This window comes from Meriones unguiculatus, chromosome 3 (genome assembly GCF_030254825.1).
Source record: "Meriones unguiculatus strain TT.TT164.6M chromosome 3, Bangor_MerUng_6.1, whole genome shotgun sequence".
Classification (NCBI taxonomy): Eukaryota; Metazoa; Chordata; class Mammalia; order Rodentia; family Muridae; genus Meriones; species Meriones unguiculatus.
Window position 1 is genome coordinate 2,001,150 of NC_083351.1, and position 22,485 is coordinate 2,023,634.

General features: G+C 55.9%; 1 protein-coding gene across 3 annotated transcripts in view; it reads left to right on the forward strand.

Moving 5' to 3' along the window:
* The window catches only part of Tp73 (tumor protein p73), a 72,975-nt gene that overhangs the window by 21,696 nt on the left and 28,794 nt on the right, over positions 1 to 22,485 (forward strand). For 2 of the 3 annotated variants that reach the window (XM_060378958.1, XM_060378957.1), the window contains exons 2-3: positions 7,629 to 7,715; positions 8,112 to 8,232. In XM_060378958.1, coding sequence (XP_060234941.1) covers positions 7,630 to 7,715; positions 8,112 to 8,232 — 207 coding nt within the window. In that variant the 5' untranslated portion in view covers position 7,629. Of the gene's footprint in view, positions 1 to 7,628; positions 7,716 to 8,111; positions 8,233 to 15,488; positions 15,734 to 22,485 lie in introns of those variants that run through there. The other variant, XM_021656569.2, reaches the window with a different exon arrangement.

The following is a 22,485-nucleotide window of genomic DNA, read 5'->3' on the forward strand; positions in this document are numbered from 1 at the left end:
GCTTCCCAGGAGGAGGGCGCCCACCCTGCTGAGCCCTGTTCTGGCCACCTGTGTACTCAGCGTCTAGGCAGACCCTGCTGCAGGCTCCTGTCTCTCCTAACTGTCAGCTGAGCCCCACTCTGTCCTCAGTGGCCAGTAGACCTGAGTCCTCTGTCCACTCCATCGTTGTTGGCTTGAGCCAGTCTTGACACTCGCTTCTTCCCGCCTGCTCTCCCTCGGAAGCTCCTCTTCTCCATTGCTGCTGCACACGGCCAGGAGAGGTCTGCTCGGCTGCACTGTTGGTACCTGGTGGTCAGCAGGCTCCCGTGAACTGCTGCACTCATCCCCTGCCCCTTAGGAGCACTCACTCCATCAGCCCGGTCACACCGCTGGTGCCCACCCTCCAAATCTACCTATCCTGTCCAGGCTCCCTGGTCCTTCTCCCCAGCACCCAGCCGTTGGCATCGTCACAGGCATCATCCATTCTGCCTCCGGGTAACCAGGTTATCCCTGACTCACCTCTTCCATACAGTGGGAATCATTGCTTTTTGAGACATCCCGAGAATGAGGTGGTGCTTAGCAGGCTTGAGACCCCTATCAAAGAGGGCTGAGACTGGGGGGTGCCGTGATGGGGGCAGAGGCCGGACCAATGTCCCGTCTCTCTCTGTGCACAGGTGTTGTTTCTCACCCCGCCTTTCCCTTACGATAGGACCTGACCTCGTCTCTTCCACCGTGACCCGGAAGCTAACAGAGCTGGGTCTCTGCTGTGCATTCAGCGCCTGCCCAGTGCTGTTGCTCCATGGTCATCCTCTTACTTCATCCCGTGGGGGTGGGCATGACAATGCTCTATTGTCCCTTCACAGGTCAGGGCACAGAGGCTTGGGGTGGCCATGTCACCCGCCCAGGTTCACACAGCTGGAGAGTGGCAGAGGTAGGCAGTATGGACAGAGCAGGAAGGGACCCGGCTCGTGTGGCTAGCAGGGCTGAAAGTCAGGGTAGGCGATGATGGGGCTGGATGCCACATGTCCCACATGATCCCAACATGTGGGTGGGGAAAATGAGGCAGAGGAAGGCTGAGCAGGTCAGCAGAGGATAGGGGGATCCTTGGTGCCTGCATGTGGGCACGGCCTTGAAAACAGGACTTTCTCTGGGAAGGCGGGAATGGGTACTGGAAGCACTGTCGGCTCCAGGGAGATGCGTGCAGAGTGCAGGTGTCAAGAGCTAGGCGCTAAGTATGTGTCCTGAGTGAGTGACCCGGCCCCTTTGTGGCTGTTAATCAAAAAGAAGCCGGGCACACTTATTCTCTGTACTTGGAGGGGTTCCTGCTGTCTTGGGTCAGGGGTGGGTCAGCATGCTGCAGTATTCATTTCCTTTGGGCTTGTCTGAGTGTCCACGGGGTGCCAGGTGACTTGGCATGGATGGGGGTTTGACCAACTGTTGTCTCCTTCAAGAAGTGGGGGGGAACCTTGGGTGGCCTGAGGGATGAGGGCTAGGCTTCCTCCAGCCCCAATTCCCCTACCTACTGGTGGCCTCACTCCAGGCAAGAGAAGGCAGCTGCTTCATACCATGCATCAAACATCCGCCCCACATGGAGCGGCTGTATTTGCCTTCCCTCACCAGTGTTTGGCTCCCCCAGCCTGAGGAGAGGGCAGCATCTGGACATCACCAGCCTCACCTGGCTAGGGAGCCGCATGTCAGGGCTTCAGCTCACTTCCAGCTGGAACAGGACCAAGATGGTTGCCCCACTGGCCCTAAGGAGAGAAGTACTTCTGCCTGTATCAGGTGGGACTCTAGCCTCTGACCAGCCTCCTCTGCTAGAGTCGGCTTGACAGAAGCAAGCTCCTGGCACTGAGGCCACAGTGTGGCATGAAAACAGGCCCCAGGTTCTGGACTTCCTGAGTCTTTTGGCTATGCCACTGCATTTCAGGAGGGATCCTTCCTGGTCATGTCCCTGAGCCTGATCTCATGTGTGCTGTGATCTTTCATGTCCCCTAGAGGAAAGGCCAACAGTGACTGAAATGGGCCCCCGAGCACCTCTCCTAGGGTCCCCACTAAATTACTAGGTACTTCTGTTTCAATCCCCGGTTTGCCTAAACAAATTACTAGATGGGAAGGCAAACCGCATTAATGATGACATCATGTAGACATACCATGACAGGGATATTCCAGGCAGGATGTTTCTCTGGGGGTTTCCCTGCTGACCTGAACAGAGAGGACTGCTGCCACACGCAGGAGGCAAAGTGGCCTGTTGCTGAAGGCTCTGCCTCTCCTGTGTCTGTGGACAGCCTTGCTTTAGAGTTTCCATAAGGGAGGTTGGGTTTCAGGTCCGAAGGTGGGAGGGGGTGCATCCCTACAGATGGGGTACCCCTCCAGAGCAGGCTCAGGATGACTATGGGCATCTAGAGATGCTGGGGCTGAGCAGGGGTAGGAGGGGATGGGGGTGAGGCTAGCAAGGGAGAGGTGCCCCATCCGGTCTGATTGAGGTGTTCTGTGTGGCCAGGTGGTGTCTTTGTCCCCAACCCCAGTGGGGGTATGGAAGGGGGTGGGGGAAAAGGCTTATTCTCAGAGTTGGCCAAGCTTTCTTGAGCAGCTGCCTCTGGCTTCTAAGGACGGTGATGGGAGAAAAGGCTGGAGAGCCAAACATGGAGTGGCACGTATCCAGCATCCAGGGCCGTGGTTCAGGGGACAAGGAGGGGAAGCTTGGGAGAAGGACGGGCCTGGAAACATGTGGGGACCAGACAGAAGGTTCAAAAGGGTGGAAGCTCTTGCTGGAAAGTTGAGACCAGATAGAATGGGCAGAGTGAGGTAATGGCAGAGTCGGAGAGTTTCTCAGGGGCTGGAGGATGGAGGAAGTCACCGGCAAACCCGCTTCAGCTCAGACCCTAGCCGGTATGTCGAGTCAATTGGGCAGGTCCCTTGGGTCTCAAACATTGCCGCTTGGGACATTGGCTTATTCATCTCTGAACTGGTTGGGGGAGCCCGGCCAGGCTGTTGTGTGCATCTAGTGGTTCTTCCGGGAGCTTTAGCATTGCTTGGCTCTCTCCGTGGAGGTTGAGAGCACCCTCTGCCTCACAGCTGTGACAATGGGACTGTTCCCCGCAGATGCAAATACCCCGTGGGGCATGACTGCAGTTCAGAGTGGCCATTTCTGAGAACAGCTGTGTTGTCCTTGTTTCCATGAAGGTACGCTATCTGGGTGCATTCTTTCCTCTTAGAGCCTTATTCTCCTCCAGGTATCCTGGGTCTACAGGCCTGGCTGATGTACCCCTGACTCACAGGCTTGCTGGGGCTCCTTGGGGTGCAGAAGGTGCTGAGGCTCAACAAAGGGGAGAGCCTGTCTGAGACGTTGATGGAGGTGGAGGCAGAGCTAGGGCAGGGCCAGAGGCACCCCATATCCCAGCCATGCCCAAGCCTGGACCTGGCTGCTGCCAGAGCTTCTGGCATGATGGGCCAGGCAAGGCCAGTGCTCCTCTGGGCACCGTTGGTGCTTCTGCCATCAGCAGACACTGTGGCCTTGAGTTACTCAGCCTAAGATCTTCCTCTGCCGATCCTGGACTTTCTGTGCCTCTCGTCACATCATGGGATGCATGTCCTCTCTCTAGAAAAACTCAGTTCTTCATAAAAATCTACAGTTCCAGGGCCAGTGAGAATGCTCAGTGGGTAAGGCTGTGTGCTGCCAACGCTGACAGTTTGAGTTCTGTCCCTGGGACCTGAAGACTGACTCCTGAAAGCTGTCCTCTGACCTCTGGGGTGTACATCTGCCAGCACACACTCGCTCACCCACACAATATAATTTTTTTTTTTTACATCTATGCTTCCAACCAAGGTTTTACATGTTCTTTGTTATAACTTCTGACATAGTTTCTCAAAACTATGTGACATGGGATGTTTTTAATGACTTTCCGTGCTTACATAATCTGTTCCTATGGTGTCCAGACCCTGTTTCTCTGGTGAGCACATCTCCGAGTGAAAGAGGTGTGGGGCCTGTGGAAATGGCTCAGATGGTAGAGGGCTTGCTGGGCAAGCATGAGGAGTTCAGCTCTCCAGCATGCATGTGAAAAGCCAGTCAGGGCAGACTTCATCTGTGATCCCAGTACAGCAGGGACAGAGACAGGAGAACCCCTGGAGCTTGCTGACTACCCAGTATAGTTGAATGTCTCAAAAAACAAGGTGGAGGGTCTGGAGAGATGGCTCAGGGGTGAAGAGCGCTGGATACTCTTCAAGAGGACCTAGGTTTGATTCCCAGTACACATATTGGTGGCTCATAACCATCTGTAACACTAGTCCCAGGGGATCTGGCCTTGTCTGGCCTCTGCAGGGGGCCACAAACAGCACACGGACATACATACAGGCAAAATACCATATACACACAAGAAATAGTAAAGAAAAAAGGAGGGTGGTGAGAAATAGGGGAAGAGCCCTCTCCCCGGTTGACCTCTGGCCTTCCTCCACGTTTGCACACACACACAGGCAGGTTGTTGGGGAATGTGGATTAATTGAGAGGGTTGATTTACTAGAGAGCAGGTGAGGACCTGCCCTCTCACCCTGAGGCCACACATACCTGAGGCCAGGGCCCCAGGAAGCTCCCTTGATTGGCTCCTGTAGTGGCCAGCGCCACACACTCCTGGGGGTGGCCAGTCCTGCAGTCTGGGTTGGGATGAGGAGCAGGGAGGGCAAGCCTGGGGTCCTCATTGAGCAGATGGGAACGCGGGGAAGGGAAGACACCAAAGCTAGCAGGGCAGGAAGGGGGCGTTGCAGGATTTGAGGTTCAGTGGGAAGGCGAATGGGCTAAATTGGTGTTAGCGTTGAAGCTACAGCTGGTGCCCTCCATTGGGTAGTCACCAACAGTGTGGTGTTCCTGACCAGCTCCAGAGAGCTCAGCGCAGGAGATCTTGATGTCCCTCGCCAAACACCAGCCCAGATATCCCAGAGTGTGCTCTGTCTGTCTGTCTGTCTGTTCTATGTATGTATGTATGTATCTGTCTATCCACCCATCCATCTCTCCTGCCTCTCACTCTTCATCCTCATCTGTTGCTCTCTCATCCCTCCTTCTCTTTTTCTCTCCCTCTGTGTCTCTCTGAAGAGAGGGACTACATGGTTATAACGTAGTAAGGTTGGGCTACTCTCTGGGGGATTTTGTGGCCTATAAGAGAAGGGTGACAAGGCTGGATGGTATAGGTGGTCTCCCCAAGCCATGGTGGTCTCTGAGTTTAGAGCTGGATGCTGGGAAGGAAACTTCAAGGACATGGCCGGAAGGCATGTCCAGGCCTAAGGAACAGAAGTGCAGAGCCAAGCACTAGCAGCTGGCCCATGTGGATCCTGTTAGGACTAGAGGAACAGCGACGGGCAGGAGAGGACGGTGGGCAGGGACCTGTGTCCATGGCAAGCAGGTCAGAGCTTGGTCTTAAGGTGCCGACAGACATGCTTTCCTGTGTGGATGCAGGAGGGCCTGCCGGCCAGGAGTGTGGCGAGCTGAGCACTCAGCAAGGAGTCTTGGGTTTGTACTGGGGACAGGGCTGCAAAGTCTGCTGAGCGCCTGGGAGTCAGGTGCCTGCCGATGGCCCCTCCCCCGCTCCTGCTCTGTGTCCGGCACTGGGTACCTGCCACTTTTCAGTGTGGCCCCGCCACCTCCCTCCAGTTGTCCTGGCCATGTAGACACCAGGGGCGAAGGGGACCCGTGTACCCCCTTTCTTCCTCGGAAGGCTGGCCATCTTCAGCTGTGTCACTTCTGGAACTGGGAAGGCCAGCCAGCATGGGTGGGGTGAGGTGTGGCAGGTGGAGGCACTCCTGGGATGCCCAGACGGAGGTCCAGTCCAGGGCTCCTGCTGCCATCTTCCCGGGCTACATCCATGATGGGATTGTGGAGGACCATGGCCTGACAGGGAGTCCTGAGTGCTGGCCGTCAGCAGGTGGTGAGGGAGCTTGGGAGCCCACACAGAGTGATCACAGCGTGATTGACATCCATTCCAGATGCTGCCATGATGGGGGCGGGAGTGTCCTCTTTCTTTAATTAGAAAAAAGAAAGTGTGGGCTGGCCAAATGTCTCAGTGGGTAAGGGTGTTTGCTGCCAAGCCTGATGACCTGAACCCAACATGGTGAAAGGAGAAGACCCACTCCTGAAAATTCTTCTGCCCATGTACACGCATATACCCCACCACACCTGTATAAATAAATAAATAAATGTAATTAAATAAAAACTTAGGGGATGCCCTGAAATTCTAACATATAATTAGCATTTTTATTTATTTTTATGTGTCCTTTTTTAAAATTTTTATTTGATTTGAGTTTATTTACTTTACAATCCAAGGGTGCCCCTCTCTCCTCTCCTCCTAGTCTCCCCTCCTCCTCCCCCTTCCTTCTCGCTTTCTCCCTAGAAAAAGGAGCCTATCAACCCTTGCCAGCACATCATGTCACATCAGAACTAAGCATCTCCTCATCTGTTGAGGCCAGGCAAGCTGGCCCTGCCAGGCGAAAGTGATCAAGAAGCAGACAACAGAGTCTATGCTAGAAACAGCCATTAGCATTTTATTTTAAAAATGTTATTGTTGCTGCTTTTGGAGACAAATCTCGCATAGTTGAGGCTGACCTTGCACTGAGGCTTCTGCCTCAGTCTCTTGGTGGCTGTACCGGCCCTCTTGGCTTGTGCCCCTTCTCTGGGGACCGATGGCCTGGCCATCTCTAGACGTGTGCCACAGACCTCTATGAGCAGCCACCTGCCTAGGGTCAGACAGAAGCGGCAGATCTGTGCTGCCAGCCCTGGGCAAGTCTGAACCTGTCAGCTTGGCAGTGCCGGGCTGGGCCACGCTGGGCCACGCTGGTTCCCAGGGCTTGGGAGGCTGCCCCTGGGAGCTGCTTCCCAGCTGGATTATGGGAAGTGGGCAGGTGGGCTGGGGTTTCCCTGCTCCACCCTCCTACAATGCTCCCCGAGAGTGGGTGGAGCCTCTGTGTGGGAGGCTGTGCTGTGGAAATAGTGGGGAAAGAGAAAGTGGGTGCTAGCTGGGGTCAGGATGCCCCTCCTTTGAGGAGGAGACTATCCGCAGGCGACAACTGCAGGGCAGTCTTAGGACCTTGGCCTTAGACTCTGCAGGGTGAGGACCCTGCCTCTCTTGGACCCCACAGCAGTCTACACAGCTATGCGTCTCAGGCCTGTCTCCAGCAGGGGGCACCCTACACATGCTTCACTGAGAGGCGCTGTCCTGGGGACAAGAGACAACCTTCCCCCACCAACAGACACATACCAAGACCTGGCTTGACCTAACTCTGCCTGTACATGTAGGCTCAGAACACGGTGATGGCAGTCCTGGCTCATTCCTGCACAAACTGACCCACAGCATCTACACAATTGCCCTTATTACAGGTTTTTCTGGCAGCTGTTTCCAGCAGAATCCAAGAATGACATCTCTAAAGCCCAACTTGCCTCAGTCTCACTTCCTAGACCAGAGGGCGGGTTGCTTGAGGAGGGGATGGCAGGGAGGACGAGGAGGGGGAGGAGACACATCGGTTGCCCAGCATGGGTGGGAAGACTTGGCAGCTGTTCTGGGGTCTCCTTGCACCATCATAGCCAGTCCTTGTCCACTTGAGGCCCCATGGTACTGAGGACAGAGGATGGGACTCCCCGGATGCTCAGGTTGTCCTCCTTCTTCCTCCAGAATGAGCAGCAGTGCCAGGGAGATGGCCCAGTCCCCGTCCTCCTCCCCCGGCGAGGGAACCACCTTCGAGCACCTATGGAGTTCTCTGTGAGTATGGTGGGCTCCCTCTCGCTGGGCCTGGGTGGCTTTGGCTAGCTTTGAACAAGTTGGGAGAAGGCTCTGCCAGGCAGGGTAGCACGTGCCTAGGTGCACGTGACCCGCAGGCATGGTGTGTCCTCTGACCAGTTCTCTAGAGAGCTGCAGCATGGAGACCATGCATCTGAAGCATGTCCTTCCCAGGACTACCAGGTCTGCGGGCCAAGCCAAGGGCTGGGGGGGATTGCGGGCGGGATAGGGAAGCCCCAGAAGGCCAAGGACACATGATTGATCTCAGGGCGTACATGCATGCTGCCAGGAGCCATGGGGTAGCCTGGCATCTGAGCCAGGGGGAACTCACAATGATGGAGCAGATGTAACGGCCAGTTTCCCTTTCCTGCAACACAGAGAGCCAGACAGCACCTACTTTGACCTTCCCCAGCCCAGCCGAGGGAGCAGTGAGGCCGCTGGCAGCGAGGAGACCAGCATGGATGTCTTTCACCTGCCAAGCATGCCCTCCTCAGTCATGGTGAGTGGGCAGCCCTTGCTGAAGACTGGACGTCGGCAGTAAGTGTGGCTCGGCTTTTCTTGGGAGCCAGGTGGAAAACTCGGACACAGGACTTTGGGTAGCCATCTTGAGTTAGTAGGGACACGTCAAATTGTAAAGGAGGAAATATATAACCAGCTCATGTGACTGTTGACTCCTGGGTAAGAATGGATTTAAGCAAGTTTTGGTCTCACAGTAGAAGGGCTTGGCTGGACCCAGATGTTTCACAGCTGCTTCTTTCTTTAGTTTTTCCTTCTTTTTTATTAAATTTTTATTTTTTATATTAATTACAGTTTATTTACTTTGTATCCCAGCTGTAGCCCCCTCCCTCATTCCCTCCCAATCACACCCTCCCTCCCTCATCTCCTTCCTGCCCCTCTCTAAGCCCACTGATAGAGGAGGTCCTCCTCCCCTTCCCTCTGACCTTAGCTTATCAGGTCTCTTCAGGACTGGCTGCAATATCCTCCTCTGTGGCCTAGCAAGGCTGTTCCTCCCTCGGGGGTGGAGAGGTCAAAGAGCCAGCCACTGAGTTCATGTCAGAGACAGTCCCTGCTGGTTTTTCCTTCTCCCCCCCCTTTTTAGTTTTGTCTTTGTCGTTAAGGCAGCCTTGCCCCTATGAGAGAAGGGAGGTGGGACTCTCCTACCCCTTGGGGCTCTGTGGAGAGGGCATCTTCTTTTTCCTTTGCCCTGAAAAACCTGTTTCATGTTGGTCTGAGTGTGCTTGCTGCTGTCTCACTGTGAGATATCCCTATCTTTCTGATTGGCCCATACCCCTGTATCTACCTTTGGACTGGTCAGGATGGAGGGCAACGAGGTAAGGGAAGACGTGGCCAGTGGGGGCAGTGGCACCATTCCCCATCACCTGGGGTCGAGAGGGGTGCCACGCAGCCAGCCTTGGAATTTGGGCACCTAATGGGAGTTCCCCTTGGCAAGAAAGCCAGCCACAGTAGCTGGGGGGGGTCTGCTCTTGCCTCTGGCTACCACCACTGCGCCGTGGTGGGGCCGGGAGCTGGAGGGAGGTGGCTGGAGCACACAGAAGGGGCATGTGGAGACCTCTAGTCCTGAGGGAGCCCCCGGAGGCCTTCTGTCCTCAGTAGCCCCTCCCCACACTGGACCACCAGGGCTCTGGGATCCCACAAGACAAGAGGGCTGGGAGTGTCAGGTGGGGACTTGTTGGAGGAACCATGCAAGCACATGAAGAAAGAGCACAGCCCAGACCAGGTTGGCACATGCCAGGTGCAGAGGCACCAGAGAGCATCTCCAGCACCCCCTTCTCCCGCTAGCAGCAGATGGGCCATGTGCCAGAGGGTCAGGCACTCTGGAGGGTAGGAAACTATGAAGCTGACCCCTACTTAGAGAGGGCCACCTGGCCACCTCAGGCATCAGTGAATGAGAGGCCCGGGAGCTGCAGCTGCAAGAACGAGTGCAGCAAGGCTGAAGAGGCTGAAGAGGCGCTACGCCCTTGTTCTCCTCTCTGTGTGCAGAGGCGCTACGCCCTTGTTCTCCTCTCTGTGTGCAGAGGCGCTACGCCCTTGTTCTCCTCTCTGTGTGCAGAGGCGCTACGCCCTTGTTCTCCTCTCTGTGTGCAGAGGCGCTACGCCCTTGTTCTCCTCTCTGTGTGCAGAGGCGCTACGCCCTTGTTCTCCTCTCTGTGCAGGGTAGAGGGTTGGACAGGGCCCACGGATCCCCACGGAACTGGGAGAAGACTCCCTCCTACAATGGCAGCCCCAAGAGGTAGGGTGCCCACTTCTCTGAGCTCTGCCTGTCCATCCCTGGCCTCTGCCTGCTCAGAAGCCTGTCTCAGAGTAGCAGCTCACCGTCATTCAACACCTGTGAGTGTCCATTTTGCAGGCAGGTAAACCGAGGCAGATGCTGTGGAAGCCTGGGGCTTGGGGGAAGAGAATGGCCTGCAGCATGGTGAGGATAGTCCCCCATGCTGCCTGCTACTCCTTAGAGACAAGATTCTGACCCTCATCATCTACGATGTGTCCTCCAGTCTAGAGAGACAGGAGATGGCTACCAGGCTCCAGGGAGGGAGGGCCTTACACAAAGACTCTAAAGATGGCTGCCTTGGGAGCTCTAGAAGCTGGCCCCAGCCCAAGCTGCCTGAGAGGGCCGAGTGCTCAGAGACCCCACTGGCCTGCCTTGGTGAGGGTCTTGGGCTGAAGGGAGAAGCAGGGAACAGTCCCAGGCCCCTGAGGCAAGGGATGTGGTACCCACCCCTGGCCCTAAAGATGCCCAATGTAAACATGTTGGCGGGGTGCTCATGAGTCCTCACCTGCTGGGGCATGCTGCTCCCAGCAGGGGTAACATGGGTGGGGCACAACGCCTCCGCAAACAAGGGGCCCGCTTTGTCAGGTAGCAACACGCCTTGCAGTAAAGTTGTGGATGAAATTCCTGGGTGCACAGCTCAGCCCCTGGAAGTGGGAATTCCCTGGAAGCAGGACTCCTTAGCCTCCGTTTTGCAGGCCTCATCTGACCCTTATGCCCAGTCCTCAAGAGGCAGCTCCTGGCCCACCAGCCTCCTGTTTGTTCAGAACTCGCAGCAGCCCGGAAAGCAAAAATCAAGACTCGGAGATAAGCAATGGCTGGGACTATCTGGCTACAGTGCTCCGGAGACCAGTGGCAGGGTCATGGCCTTGCCACCACTAGCTGCAGGGGACTGCGGGAGGCTGGAGGAGGCACGGAAGTAGGAGAGGGAGGGCAGGGGCCACTGGGTGTCACACACCATGAAATGAGGTAGTTGAAGTTTGATCCCATAAATTACATGCTTAATTATAGCTCATCAGGATCCCACTGCTTAGGGAGGAAAGGGGCATCCTGGCACTGCAGAGAGCACGCTCCCAGAGCAAGGCGAGGAGGCCGGTGATTTAAAAATGGCCTAGCTGACTTCAGGTCCAGTGATCACATGGGATGGAGGTGGCTATGGGAGTGACAGTTCGGGGTGCAGTTGTGAGAGGGTGGTTTGGGGGTTGCAGTGTGGGGCTCTGCGGAAGCAATGGCGTGGGCACAGAGCACAGAGTACGCCCTGGTGTGGGGAGCTGCAGACAGAGGGCACCTGCGGAGGCCCACACTCTCCAGTGTGCTCAGGGGGTGCTGTTCTGGTATGGCCAGTGTCTGAGGCCAGGAGTCGAGGCCAATGACTCACATTGGGTGAGTGGTGGACACCAGAGGAGTTGGCCTTCACTCCCTCAGAAAGGTGGGTGTGCACGCCATGGATTCACACGTGGGTTCCACGTGTTGTCACTCTTGAGTAGAACATCAGCAGAAAGCGAATGCCCAGCCTCACACCCGAAGGTCAGCAGCAGCTTCTAAAGTGTTGGATGTTTTTAAGAGGTTGACTGAGTACGTGTGATTTTAGAGTCTGGGGGATTGGAAGTGCTAAGAGGGAAAGATCCCTGAGCCTACACAACCCCACGACTGTATGGAAGCTTCCAAGTGCTCTCACTGCCCCTGAAAACTCTAGCCCGGTCCGTGGCTGGGTCCAGGATGGAACACTACCCAGGCTTGTTCTCAGGTCAGTGGGCAGTTCTGGCACCTGAGGTTCCCAAGGCTCCCAGCAACCCTACCTCCTGTGTCTTCGGGCTGTCACCCACCCCAAGATGCTCACTCAGTGCTGACTGGTGCCCAGTTCTTCCTATGTGCTGGGCAACCCCACCCAAATACCGGGATAGTCCAGCCGGGGAGGCGTGGCTTAAGCCAGCACAGTCCTGAACAGGATCTCTTTTCTTCAATGCTCCCTCTGTGTCTAAGTGGGAGATTGCTTCCTGTCACATGGGAGGCCTTGAGCAGGTCTACCTGCTGCAGTGAACCCTCAGAACTCCATGGCGCCCTTCACCTTCACCTCGATGACTGACAGAAATGGTGCAATCAGTGAGCTCAAGTTCTGACATGTGTCTGAGTCTCCCTGTCTTGCTTGTGAAGTTGAGGTGATGGAGAGGGCTGGAACAGGAAGGACACTGAGAGACACGAAGTCTCCTGAGGACCAGCTGATTCTAGGTACCAGCTCGCCTGCCAGGCCTTGTGTGGAGGGGGCCCCAAGGCCATGACATCTGATCACACCAATGTCTCATTTGAGGGGGGGTATTAAAAGGTTAAATCCAGTGGGGTGAACAGGAGCAGCTGGGCCCCGTGGGTCTGAGGAGTGCCCCAGGCATGGTGAGGGAAGCCGTGAGCCCTTGTGGCCTTAGTGTCTTGTGGCCATGTGGATGATGTAGCGGAGTCTAGAAGGTTGTGTTAGGTAGGGGGAAACTGGAGGTCTCTGAGGCTAGATGTCCTGGGTTAGTAGCCTATCCTGGCCTTCTCAGCTGGGAAGGCCTCAGGATCCTTTAGTCTTCTGGATCTGAGTGGCTTTGTCTGTAGGATGGGGAGATGGACAGGTTAGAAGTCTCTAGAAGTTGAGGACAATGGGTACTGTTCTTCTCACAGGGAGGACAAGGGTGAAGTCCTACGTTTCCCACACTGCGGGAGACCTGAACATTTGTCAGGCAGGAGCTCTGGGTCCTATTGCTGGTCCTGGATCTTGTCCACTTTGGCTTCTACATATGGAGCTCCTTCCCCCTTGCAGTGGCCTTCCAGTTCTGACTATCCCTGAAGATCCCAAGTGGTTTACAGAAACTCTTCTTTAAAACGGGGCCTGGTAACTTGCCTAACATCACAGCCCTTGGGTGGCAGATGGAGCTAAAGTTTGAAGCCAGTCTGATCTTCACAGGGAAACTATCACAAAAATGAAATGACCCCCTGCCCAACAAAAGGAAAACTCAGCGACGCCTCTGCCAGGTGCTGGGTAGGGTTTGCTGAGGGGTCTATGGCAAAGACTGGGGATAGGAATGACTGGTCCCACCTGTCACGGGTGCTCAGCAAGGTTGGGAGGCTCTGGACACTGTCACATGTGTGTAGAGGGTCCCAGATCAATGAGGCCCCACTGCATTGACTTGGGAAATTGAAGGGAGAGCAAAGTCCCCATGCTAAGCACCAACTGTATGCTAAGGGGCAGTAGGATCTCAGGGGCAGAAATCCCAGTTCTCAAATCCCAGATCCCAGAAATCCCAAATCCCGGTGTTGGATCAGTCCTTTCCCTCTGATTCCCTCCGATTCTTCGTGTGGTCTCCATGGATCACATAAAGGTGGGCACCATGAGCCAGAGGTCCCTCCAACTCTTAGAAGGCAGGAAAAGGACAGAGAGTGTTGTGGATTGTCAGAGGAGAGGGGAGAGGGGCAGGAGCCCTGGGCACGGCTGCAGGATTCTCTCTCCACATACTCCTCCAGGCCTGCACCTCCACTCTGGGATCCCCTTCCCGCTCTTTCTGGCGCCTTTCTCTGGCAACAGCTGTTGTGAGCAGATGGCCTCGGAGGGTTGAGGTGATGTTGAGGCTGGCAGAAGGTACTGTGCTGATCTCTCTGTGGCCGGCAGGGGGCTGCTCAGGGAGTGAGTGCCTTCAGATCCCGAGGGGCACCCACGGAAGCCTGTGAGGAAGAAGGCATTTCTCCTACCTTGTGTGTGCAGCCTTGGGGCAGCCTTGGGGAGGGATACCCCTTCTCAGGGAGAACTTACAGTGAGAGCAGGGTAGGGAAAATGGAGGCAGAGACCGGGTTCAGTGAGGTCCACTTGGCAACCCGCCACTCCCCAGCGGTTCCTGGCCACCCTCACCTTGGCAGGCTTTGATGGCAAGAGGCTCTTAGGTGTACGATTCTCAACTCTGCCGACCCCCAGCTCCGGAGCCTCAGTGAGCCCCTGCTCCCAGTCCTCTCCTCCACTCCAGGGTCCAGGGGAAGAGGGACAAAGCCACAAATCAGGGACAAACATGGTGTGTTTGCTCCTGAACCAACACACCATGCTCAGGCACACCTGTCAGGCAGTTTCTTTAGGGCAGGCGGTGTAGAGAGAGCAGCAGGGGCTGCAGAACCTCACTCCCTCCTCCGCTGAGGGTTCTACAGGAGTGGCCAGCAAGGTGGGCCCTCCCAAGAGGCACACACAGACGCAGGTGCTGAGGACCCCTACCATTACCTGAGGCACCTGAAGCAGACAGGCAGACCACCCAGGAGGAAGCAGGAGCCAGGCTGGGACAGAGGCGGCAGCAGAGAGGAGATCTCAGTTCTGACACTCCTTCCCTGGCTAGACCTTCCCTCAAGGGGCTGACAGGCTCTCAGGCTGGCTGCCTCCTCTGGTAGTGAGTCAAGAGCTCTTGCTGAAATCAGCCCTGCTCTCCCCCAGCCCTAATCCCCACTTTCACTTTCTTCTTTGAGCATGTGTAAAACCAACATAAAAGGTGACTGATGAGGACTCAGCGGCTGAGGGACGCAGTTCCCCAAACCCATTCTGGAAACTGAAGGCTGTCTTCTCGGCGCTTTGGAGCAGCCTGGCCACACCTACCAGGGTGGGGTCTCCTTCCCTTAGGCCCTATGGAAAGAGGCTGTAGCTGCCCTGAACTTCTTACTGTAGACCCCTGAGCATGTTCCCCAAAGACTGCCTCCCCCAGTTTTGACCAGTAACTGACTTTATTGTTCATAGCTGGCTTATAAGCAGTGCAAACCTTGTGCAGCCCCAGCCACGGCCAAGCCCCCAGACGAGGAGGCAGATGCTGTCGTAGAGTGCCTGGCTGGGCAAGGTCCACCGTAGCTGAGGTACATGCTCAAGGGGTCCCTCAGAAATTCTCTTTGGCTGAGTGGACATGTCCCTGCTTCCTGGGCTTAGCCAGAGCCAGGACAAAATACTCTATAAGACGATGCTATGGCTTCTTTTGACGTACTTGACCCTGTTCTTGACTCTCGACAAGTCCCCTGGCACAAGCATGCTGGTATGTCTTCCCTCTACCCAGACCTTGGTGTGGCCCCTATGGGTCCACAATTCCCTGGAGGAGGCAGGATTTCTCACCTGGGCTGGATCTCTCGCCAAGGCTGGCAGCACCATCTCTTCCTTTGGGGTGGCCCAGCCCTGGCCACAAAGGTCTCCAGGACCAGGGCTAGTCACGCATTAGGGGGAGGCTGTTTGTAGGTGACGGCACTGCCCCCAGGGCCTTCACCAGGTGGCACCTTGGAAGGAGCAGGGTGGGAGCGTGTGATCTCTAAGCCGGCCGCTGACCCTGCGTCCACCTGCTCCCCCTGCGTAGGCTCCTTGGTGTGGTCCAACACATCTCCGGGCAAGCTGAGGCCTGCCCTGTGTTGATGAATAGTCATGAGAAATAAAGGGGTGGGCCCGGGTTTGTTGTTGGATGCAGCCAGTTGACAGAAGTAAGGGAGATAGGCAGGGTGAGAATGCCAACCCTCAGCCCACACGCGCCTGAGCATCCTCGGCTCCTGCCTCTCTAGCCACGGAGCCTCAGCTCCTCCGTGCACCCCGCCGAGAAGCCAGCCGCCCGCCCCTATCCTGCCTAGCCACCCAGACCCATGCCTCGCCCCGCGGCACACCAGCTCTTCAGCGTGTGCAGACCCCCACAAGCCTACCATGCTCTACGTCGGTGACCCCATGAGACACCTTGCCACGGTAGGTGCCACGGCTGGGTCTGCTTAGAGGCCTGCTGCTGTCCGTCCCAGGGCCTTGGCAGGGTCTGCCATGATCGGGGTTCAGAGAGACCTTCTCTCACCTGTTGCTCTTGTCGGGTGCCTACTGGGCTAGCCTGGAGGGTGGGCAGGTCTGGCTCTGTTCACCCTGGGGCAGCTCTTGAGGACCAGCCGCGACTGGCTCCTGGGCAGGGCAGGTGAGCTGCTGCCCCTGCCCTCCGGGTTGGGTACTCCTGAAACAAGCGTTGAGGCTGGTGGCTCTGGCCACGCTCAGGGTCCCCGATCTTCACATTCTGACTACCCAGCTGCCAAGGAGCTCGGCAAACAGGTGTCTTTGTTTTGGGCTTTGGTGTGAGGCTGCCCCGCCCTGCCAACAGCATCCTCATCTGGGACTTGCTCACTTGACAGCGCAGGTGGAGCGTTGCTCATCCACGCTCTCTCCTCCATGTGGGTGTGAACTCCAGCCGAAGCCAGGCAGTGGTCTGGACCCAGGGTTTCCTGGTGTTCCTCTCAGGCAGGTACAGCTAGCCTGGCAGAGGGCAGAAGGACGGAAGGGGCCTCAGCCCGTGCTTGGCCTGAGCCCAAGGGACTCATTTCCAGACTTGACGGTCCCTGGGGTCAAGCAGACACTTTGCTGCTGCCTGAGCAGATGGAGGCCTGGGTGCAGCTGCCCCACACAGCTACGGCCCTGCTAGGGGAGCAGGGAGAATGAGGTCATTGGCACATATACTGCACAGGGACCCTGCAGTGGAAGAGGTGGTGTGTGTGTGTGTGTGTGCATGTGAGTCCCTGTACATGTGTGGTGTATGTGGTGGTAGTGACTGTGTATCTGTCAAGAGAGTTTTTTAAAAAGATTCTTATGAGGATCTTGTTCATATGTTACAAAATATATTTGTAAATATTTTGCATAAGCTCTTTATGAGTGCCTGGTAGATGTAAGTCTCCAAAAACTGTGTTAAAATATCCCCCTGTATTATGTGTGGTGTGTGGTGTGATGTGTGGTGTTGGTGGTGGTGGTGGTGGTGTGTGTGTGTGTGTGGTGTGATGTGTGGTGTTGGTGGTGGTGGTGGTGTGTGGTGTGTGGTGTGATGTGTGGTGTTGGTGGTGGTGTGTGTGTGTGTGTGTGTGAGTGCTGTGTGTGAGTTTGTGGTTGTGTGATATGTATGTGTTGTGTGTGCATGCACATGTTGATGTGTCTGTGCAGGTGTAGGCTGGAGGTGAACCTTGGGCATCACTGCCCAGGATCTGTCCTCCGTGTATTTTGAGAGTCTGTCTTGCACTTGGGTAGAGCGGAGTCAGCTAGATTGGGCTGTCTGTCTGTCTCTGCATCCCAGCGCTGGCATTCAAGCACACATCACCATGTCTGGCCCTTCACATGGGTTCTGGGGATCAAACTCAAGTTGATATTCTTCTGCAGCTTGCACACTACTGACTGAGCCGTCTTCCCAGCCCTGTGTCATCTCTTTTTAGACCAAGGATGCTGTGGCTTTCTCTTTCATTCATTGCATCATCACAGCCAGCATGTACTTCCTTGGAAACTGGCCCGTGTAGCAGTGCAGCCCAGGACTTGCTGGGCTCCAAGCTTCTCCCTCTGGGAAGGGGCTGAGCCATCATCCTAACTGGGTGGTGCCTCGGTTTCCTTGTTTCTCTGAGAGGATCATGCAGGAGAGAGTAGCCTGTAGCTCAGAGTGAACCAAGAACTCACGGGTGTCTTTCTGCCTGTCTGCCTGCGTTGTCCCTGCTGTGGCAGCCGCCACCTGGTAGCCCACAGGCTGTCCTTGGAGAAGTGGAGCTACAGAGGACTGGGCACATGCCTTCCTCCTGTGGCTGTCTATGCTCTTCACCCTGCCTCCCCACTTCTCTCTCTCTCTCTCTCTCTCTCTCTCTCTCTCTCTCTCTCTCTCTCTCTGTGTGTGTGTGTGTGTCTTATCTATCATTTATCTATCTGTCATATCTGTCATCTATCTATCATCTGTCTATCATCTATCGATCTATCAATCATCTATCTGTCTGTCTTTCTATTATCTTTCTTTCTCTCTCTGTCTCTTCTTTCTTTCCTTCTCTCTCTCTCTGTCTCTCTCCCTTCCTTCCTTCCTTCCTTCCTTCCTTCCTTCTTTCTTTCTTTCTTTCTTTCTTTCCTTCTTTCTTTCTGTCTTGACTAAAGAGTCTTGAGCCAAGTGGTGCCACAGAAGGATCCATCCCTGAATGCAGGACGGGCTCGGTCCTCCTGCATACTGAGAGCCCATTACAGAGTAGAAAGGAGTTGCGGGCCAATGGGGCGGGGTCCTGGGATAAGATGAACATGTTGTTGCCAGCAGTATCTCCTGAATGTGCAACACCCACACACACACACACACACACACACACACACACACACACACACACACGGGAGAGGGAGAGACAGAAAAAGACAGAGAGAGAGGGAGAGAGAGAGAGCCTCCCAAGCTACAGGCAAGTGTGTGCACCCTGGTTCTTTCCGGCTTCCTATGGAGTGGGGCTCAGCTGTCTCTGAAGAACCAGCATCATGGCTGGGTGGCGCATGTCAGTACACAGTGGTGCAGGAATGCTGCATAGCATTGTGAGAGGCAGCATTAGCAGGGCATGTGCTCCCCAGGTACGGAGTCTGCTATGCCTGGAGCAGGCTTCTCTGTGCTCCTGCAGAACGCATGGTTGCTGGACCAGCAGAGCCCAAGGGAGGGTCCCAGGTGAAAAAAGATGGCTAGTGCAACAGGAAAGGAAGGGCTCTAGAACAGAGGGGTGGAGCTGGCCTAGGTTCTAGAAAGGCCTCATGCAGTGCTGGGAACTGACCACAGCGGGGCAGGAGGGGGCCTGGGAGAAGGGATGTGGTCCAGGTGAAGGATGGCAGCACCTTGGGAAGGTGGGGTGGAGAGATGAGCTGGACATCCCTCTGCACTGGCCTGAGGGGCTGTGCAGGAAAGGAGTGTGTAAGAGTGTGTAAGAGGAGTGTGTAAGGGCGTTAGAGTGTGACGGGGAATTGCTGCAGGGAGCTCGGAAGTGTGCATGGGGTGCTGTGCTCTGGTTGTGCAGTGTTTGGGGCCTCAGCAGCTGAACAGGTGAGGTGGAGCGGCTGGCAGGTAGGAGGCCGTGTGTGGGGCTCCTGAGGCAAAGAAGGAAGGAGGAAGAGGGAGGGAGCTGACAGCTGGCGGCTGGGACAGGGTGCGTGTGAGGTGGTCAGGTGTGAGACAGACTTTGGAGGGATCTTCAGAGGGTGGAGACTCGGCTGGAGGTCAAGGTCACGGTTGCCTTAGGATCCCTGTAGTGATGGTCAGAAGGCTGCAGGGCTCTGTGCGGGAGGTGGCCACGCAGACATGCAGGTACAGGAGGAAAGTCTTTTCCACTGGCCCAGACCCTAGAACTATCCTCACTCCCAGCCCAACACTTCGTCTGTGTCCTCCACTGCCTACCCAGTGCTTGGACAGGTGCAGACCCACTGCCCTTCCTCTTGCCAGCTGTCCTGCACTACCACGCAAGGGGGTCTTGGAGGCCTAGTCTGTGAGCTCTCTGCTGAGCCCAGCGGCCCTGTGCCCAGCGGCCCTGTGCCCAGCGGCTCTGTGCCCAGCGGCCCTGTACCCCAGCCTCTTCTGCTGCCTCCACCACTCAAGCACTTGCTCTTGGCCCTGGCCAGAGTCCTTTCCCGGACACCCCGCCTAGAACCACAGCAGACACCACAAGATCTCCAGACTAGAAACCACAGCAGCCCTTGCTTCCCCAGAGCCCCACCCTGCCTGGACACCTGTTTCTGCTGCCTTGATGGGCAGTGTTCTCCCTTGCTTGCTAGAGGCCCTGAGATTATGGCTCACCTCTGTGCTACCGGCAGAGAGCTCAGAACCCCCTGCCAAGAGATGACATGAGCAGCACAGAGCCAGTTCATACCTTGAGTATGTGGGCAGCGTCTGCCCTCAGTTTTCATGGCTTTCTCTGGGCTGCCTTCTCCATTGGTTTCAACATAATGTCATAGTCTCCCCGTGGGCCACTGGAGCTGACACACGTGGGCCCATGTGGCTCTCTCTGCACATCACGTTTGTCATGATCTGTTTTCTGAGTTTAGCTGCTCATCCTTTGTTCCACGCTAACCTAAGATCTAGGAAGAGCCTGGGAGAGCCTGAACGGTTCCATGATGGGGTAGATGGACAGAAGGGCAGTAGGGGGATTCATGGACATGGATGCTGAGTTTCAGAGTACAAGAATGTGCCCAGGGAGAGATGCTGGCAGAGGCATTCCCCCTCCTACGTCTTCTCACCTATACTGTTGGGGTACACTCAGGTGATTTAAAATTTTCTGTGAATCACTGCTACTCTTGGGTGGTGCCAAAGAGGTGGGGGAGGTGCCTAGAGACCCTCTGGGAGGTTGTTCCCTGGGATGCCCAGAGTTCAGGCTACACTGGGTGGAGGGCTGGCCTGGGCGTCACAGTGGGTCGTGCACATGCGCCTGGCATCTGAGTGGAGCTTCTGGGGGCACGCTTCCCAAGTGTGAGGTGTGGAAAGTTCCACATGGCCCTGGCATGGGACCGGGCAAGGCCCTGCCTCAGCGGGCAAAAGGAGGGTGCTATGTGCATACCTCCAGGGAGGCAGCCATTTCCCCCTGGCGCAAGTTGTGTCTTGCTGACATTTCCATCCGTTTAATCATAGGCTCAGGGAGACTGTGGGACGCACCATCAGGACGGAGGTCTCCAGCGAGCACGCAGGCGGGAGGGATGGCTGTCTCTACAGGGCCAGGCTGCTGTCAGTCACTAACCTCGGGCAAGCCGAACCCAGGTTCAGACATGCCTGTGGGAGAAGACCAGGGCTCCAGAAGCTTTCTTACCTTAGAAGAATCCACACAGGTTTGGCTGGAGTTCTGGAAGCAGGGGGACCCTGACTCCCCAACCCCCAGTGCTGGGCTCAGGGCACAATGAGTGTGACACTTGCTGAAGGGTGGGGGAAAGAAGCCTTGGGGTGCGCAAGCTCCCACAGAACACTGAGACCCCCACGGAAACCCATACCTGTGCCTCTCGGCTCCTACCAGAATTACTGCTCTAGTGCGGGAGCAGAAATGGAGGCAGAACAGCAGAACAAGTACCCAGTGTGGTCTGGGGAATCAGGTTCCCTCTGTGCACATCGGAAGCTCAGGGAGCACGGTGGATGGTGCGGCCCCCTGCTGTGCACTTGGGCCTCTGGCATTGTCTGGGTGAATCTGGCCGAGGAGAGGGCTTGGCCCGACCAGGTGGGCTGTCGGAGCAGCTGTGGGCTCAACATGAGGCTGGCATGTAGGGGATTCTCCTTCCTGAAAGGGCACGCTGAAGGTATGGAGTTGCTGGGTGCTCCCCCACCCCGAGCCGCCGAGCCCTCGACTGGGGGCTGTGAATCATGGACTGAGCTTTGGTGACTGGACTTGAGTTCTTTTTGCCTGTGGCAATCTGGAGGCTCCAGTGTAGGGTCCTCAGAAGCACACCCGCATTGGAGCCTGCTCCCCTGTGAGGCAGCACTCTGGAGGTCCCGTGTGCTGCCGTGGCCCTGTTCTCACTTCTGTGTGGCTTGACTTCTGAGTCCCTCAATATCATCACCTCACAGCACCTCAATGTAAACGGAGGCAGAGAGGTCACGTGAAGGTCTAGGGTTCTGTGTGAAGCAGGTCAGGGAGACAGGAGGCAACACCGATGAGTGGGAAGGGAAGCCGAAAGTATCGGGACAGCTGAAGAGCACATCAGGGCTTCAGGAGGTGGGGGCCTTGGCAGGCTGATCTTGTGGCGAGGAGGTGGACGGTACAGGAACCTGAAGCCCTGCATGTCTGCACTGAAGTTTGACAGGCAGGTTTTTCTGGATGTGGTGTGGAAGTTGCTAGGCAGCTGGTGCAGCCAGCCCCCTCTGTGGTCCATCTTGGTGTTCTGGGCTATGACAAAGGCTGTCATGGATGGTGAAGTCAGAAGAAGCAGTTGAGGAAGGTACCTGCTCCCAACCTGAGACACTTATTTTCCATCTACATTTAAGGATAGATCGATTGACGGTGTCTGTGGGTTTGAAACAGTTAAGGTGTGAGATGAGAATGGTCAGGGTAAAATCGTAGTGTCCATCTTCTGCATATGAGGGAAGAGCCTGAGAAGGGGAGGGGGGCAGCCTTCCTTCTCTGGTCAGGACAGTACACTGGGGAGGGAAGGAGGTGAAGGAGGAGGCCCTGCCCTGGCTCCAGACTGAAGAGCCTGTCTATTTTTAGGTGTGTGTGTTTCAGTGTCCCTTTCATTCATCCAAGAGTTCCTGAGTATCCCTTTCCATGCCAGGTGTCAGTACACACCCAAGAATGAGACCCTAGCCACTGTCCCCACGGAGCCTCATGGGCCTGCTCAGTTGTCTTTGGTGCCAGCCTTGTTCCTTGTGGGCAGACAGCCACTGTCCCTTCCTCACGGGGCCTTGTGCCAGTGGGCTGATGGCGACATGCCAGGGCAAAGTGATGAAGCTCCTAGATTCTGGTCCTGGTGGCTGGACCAGGGTTGTTCCTTTTGATGAACAGCTGTAGGGTCTCCTGTTTTCAGACCCTACCCCCCCACCACATAAGTAATGTCTGGATTTCATCCCCATTATGCAGCAGAGAAAATGAAGGCCCAAGGATGTGGAGCCATATATCATCCCTTTCCTTCTCCTACTGCCCACCCCCCAGCCCACCCAGGACACAGTGCCCACCCTGGACTCATACTGTCAACGTAGCTTAGCCAAGAGAGCATGCTTGAAGACTGGATTGGTG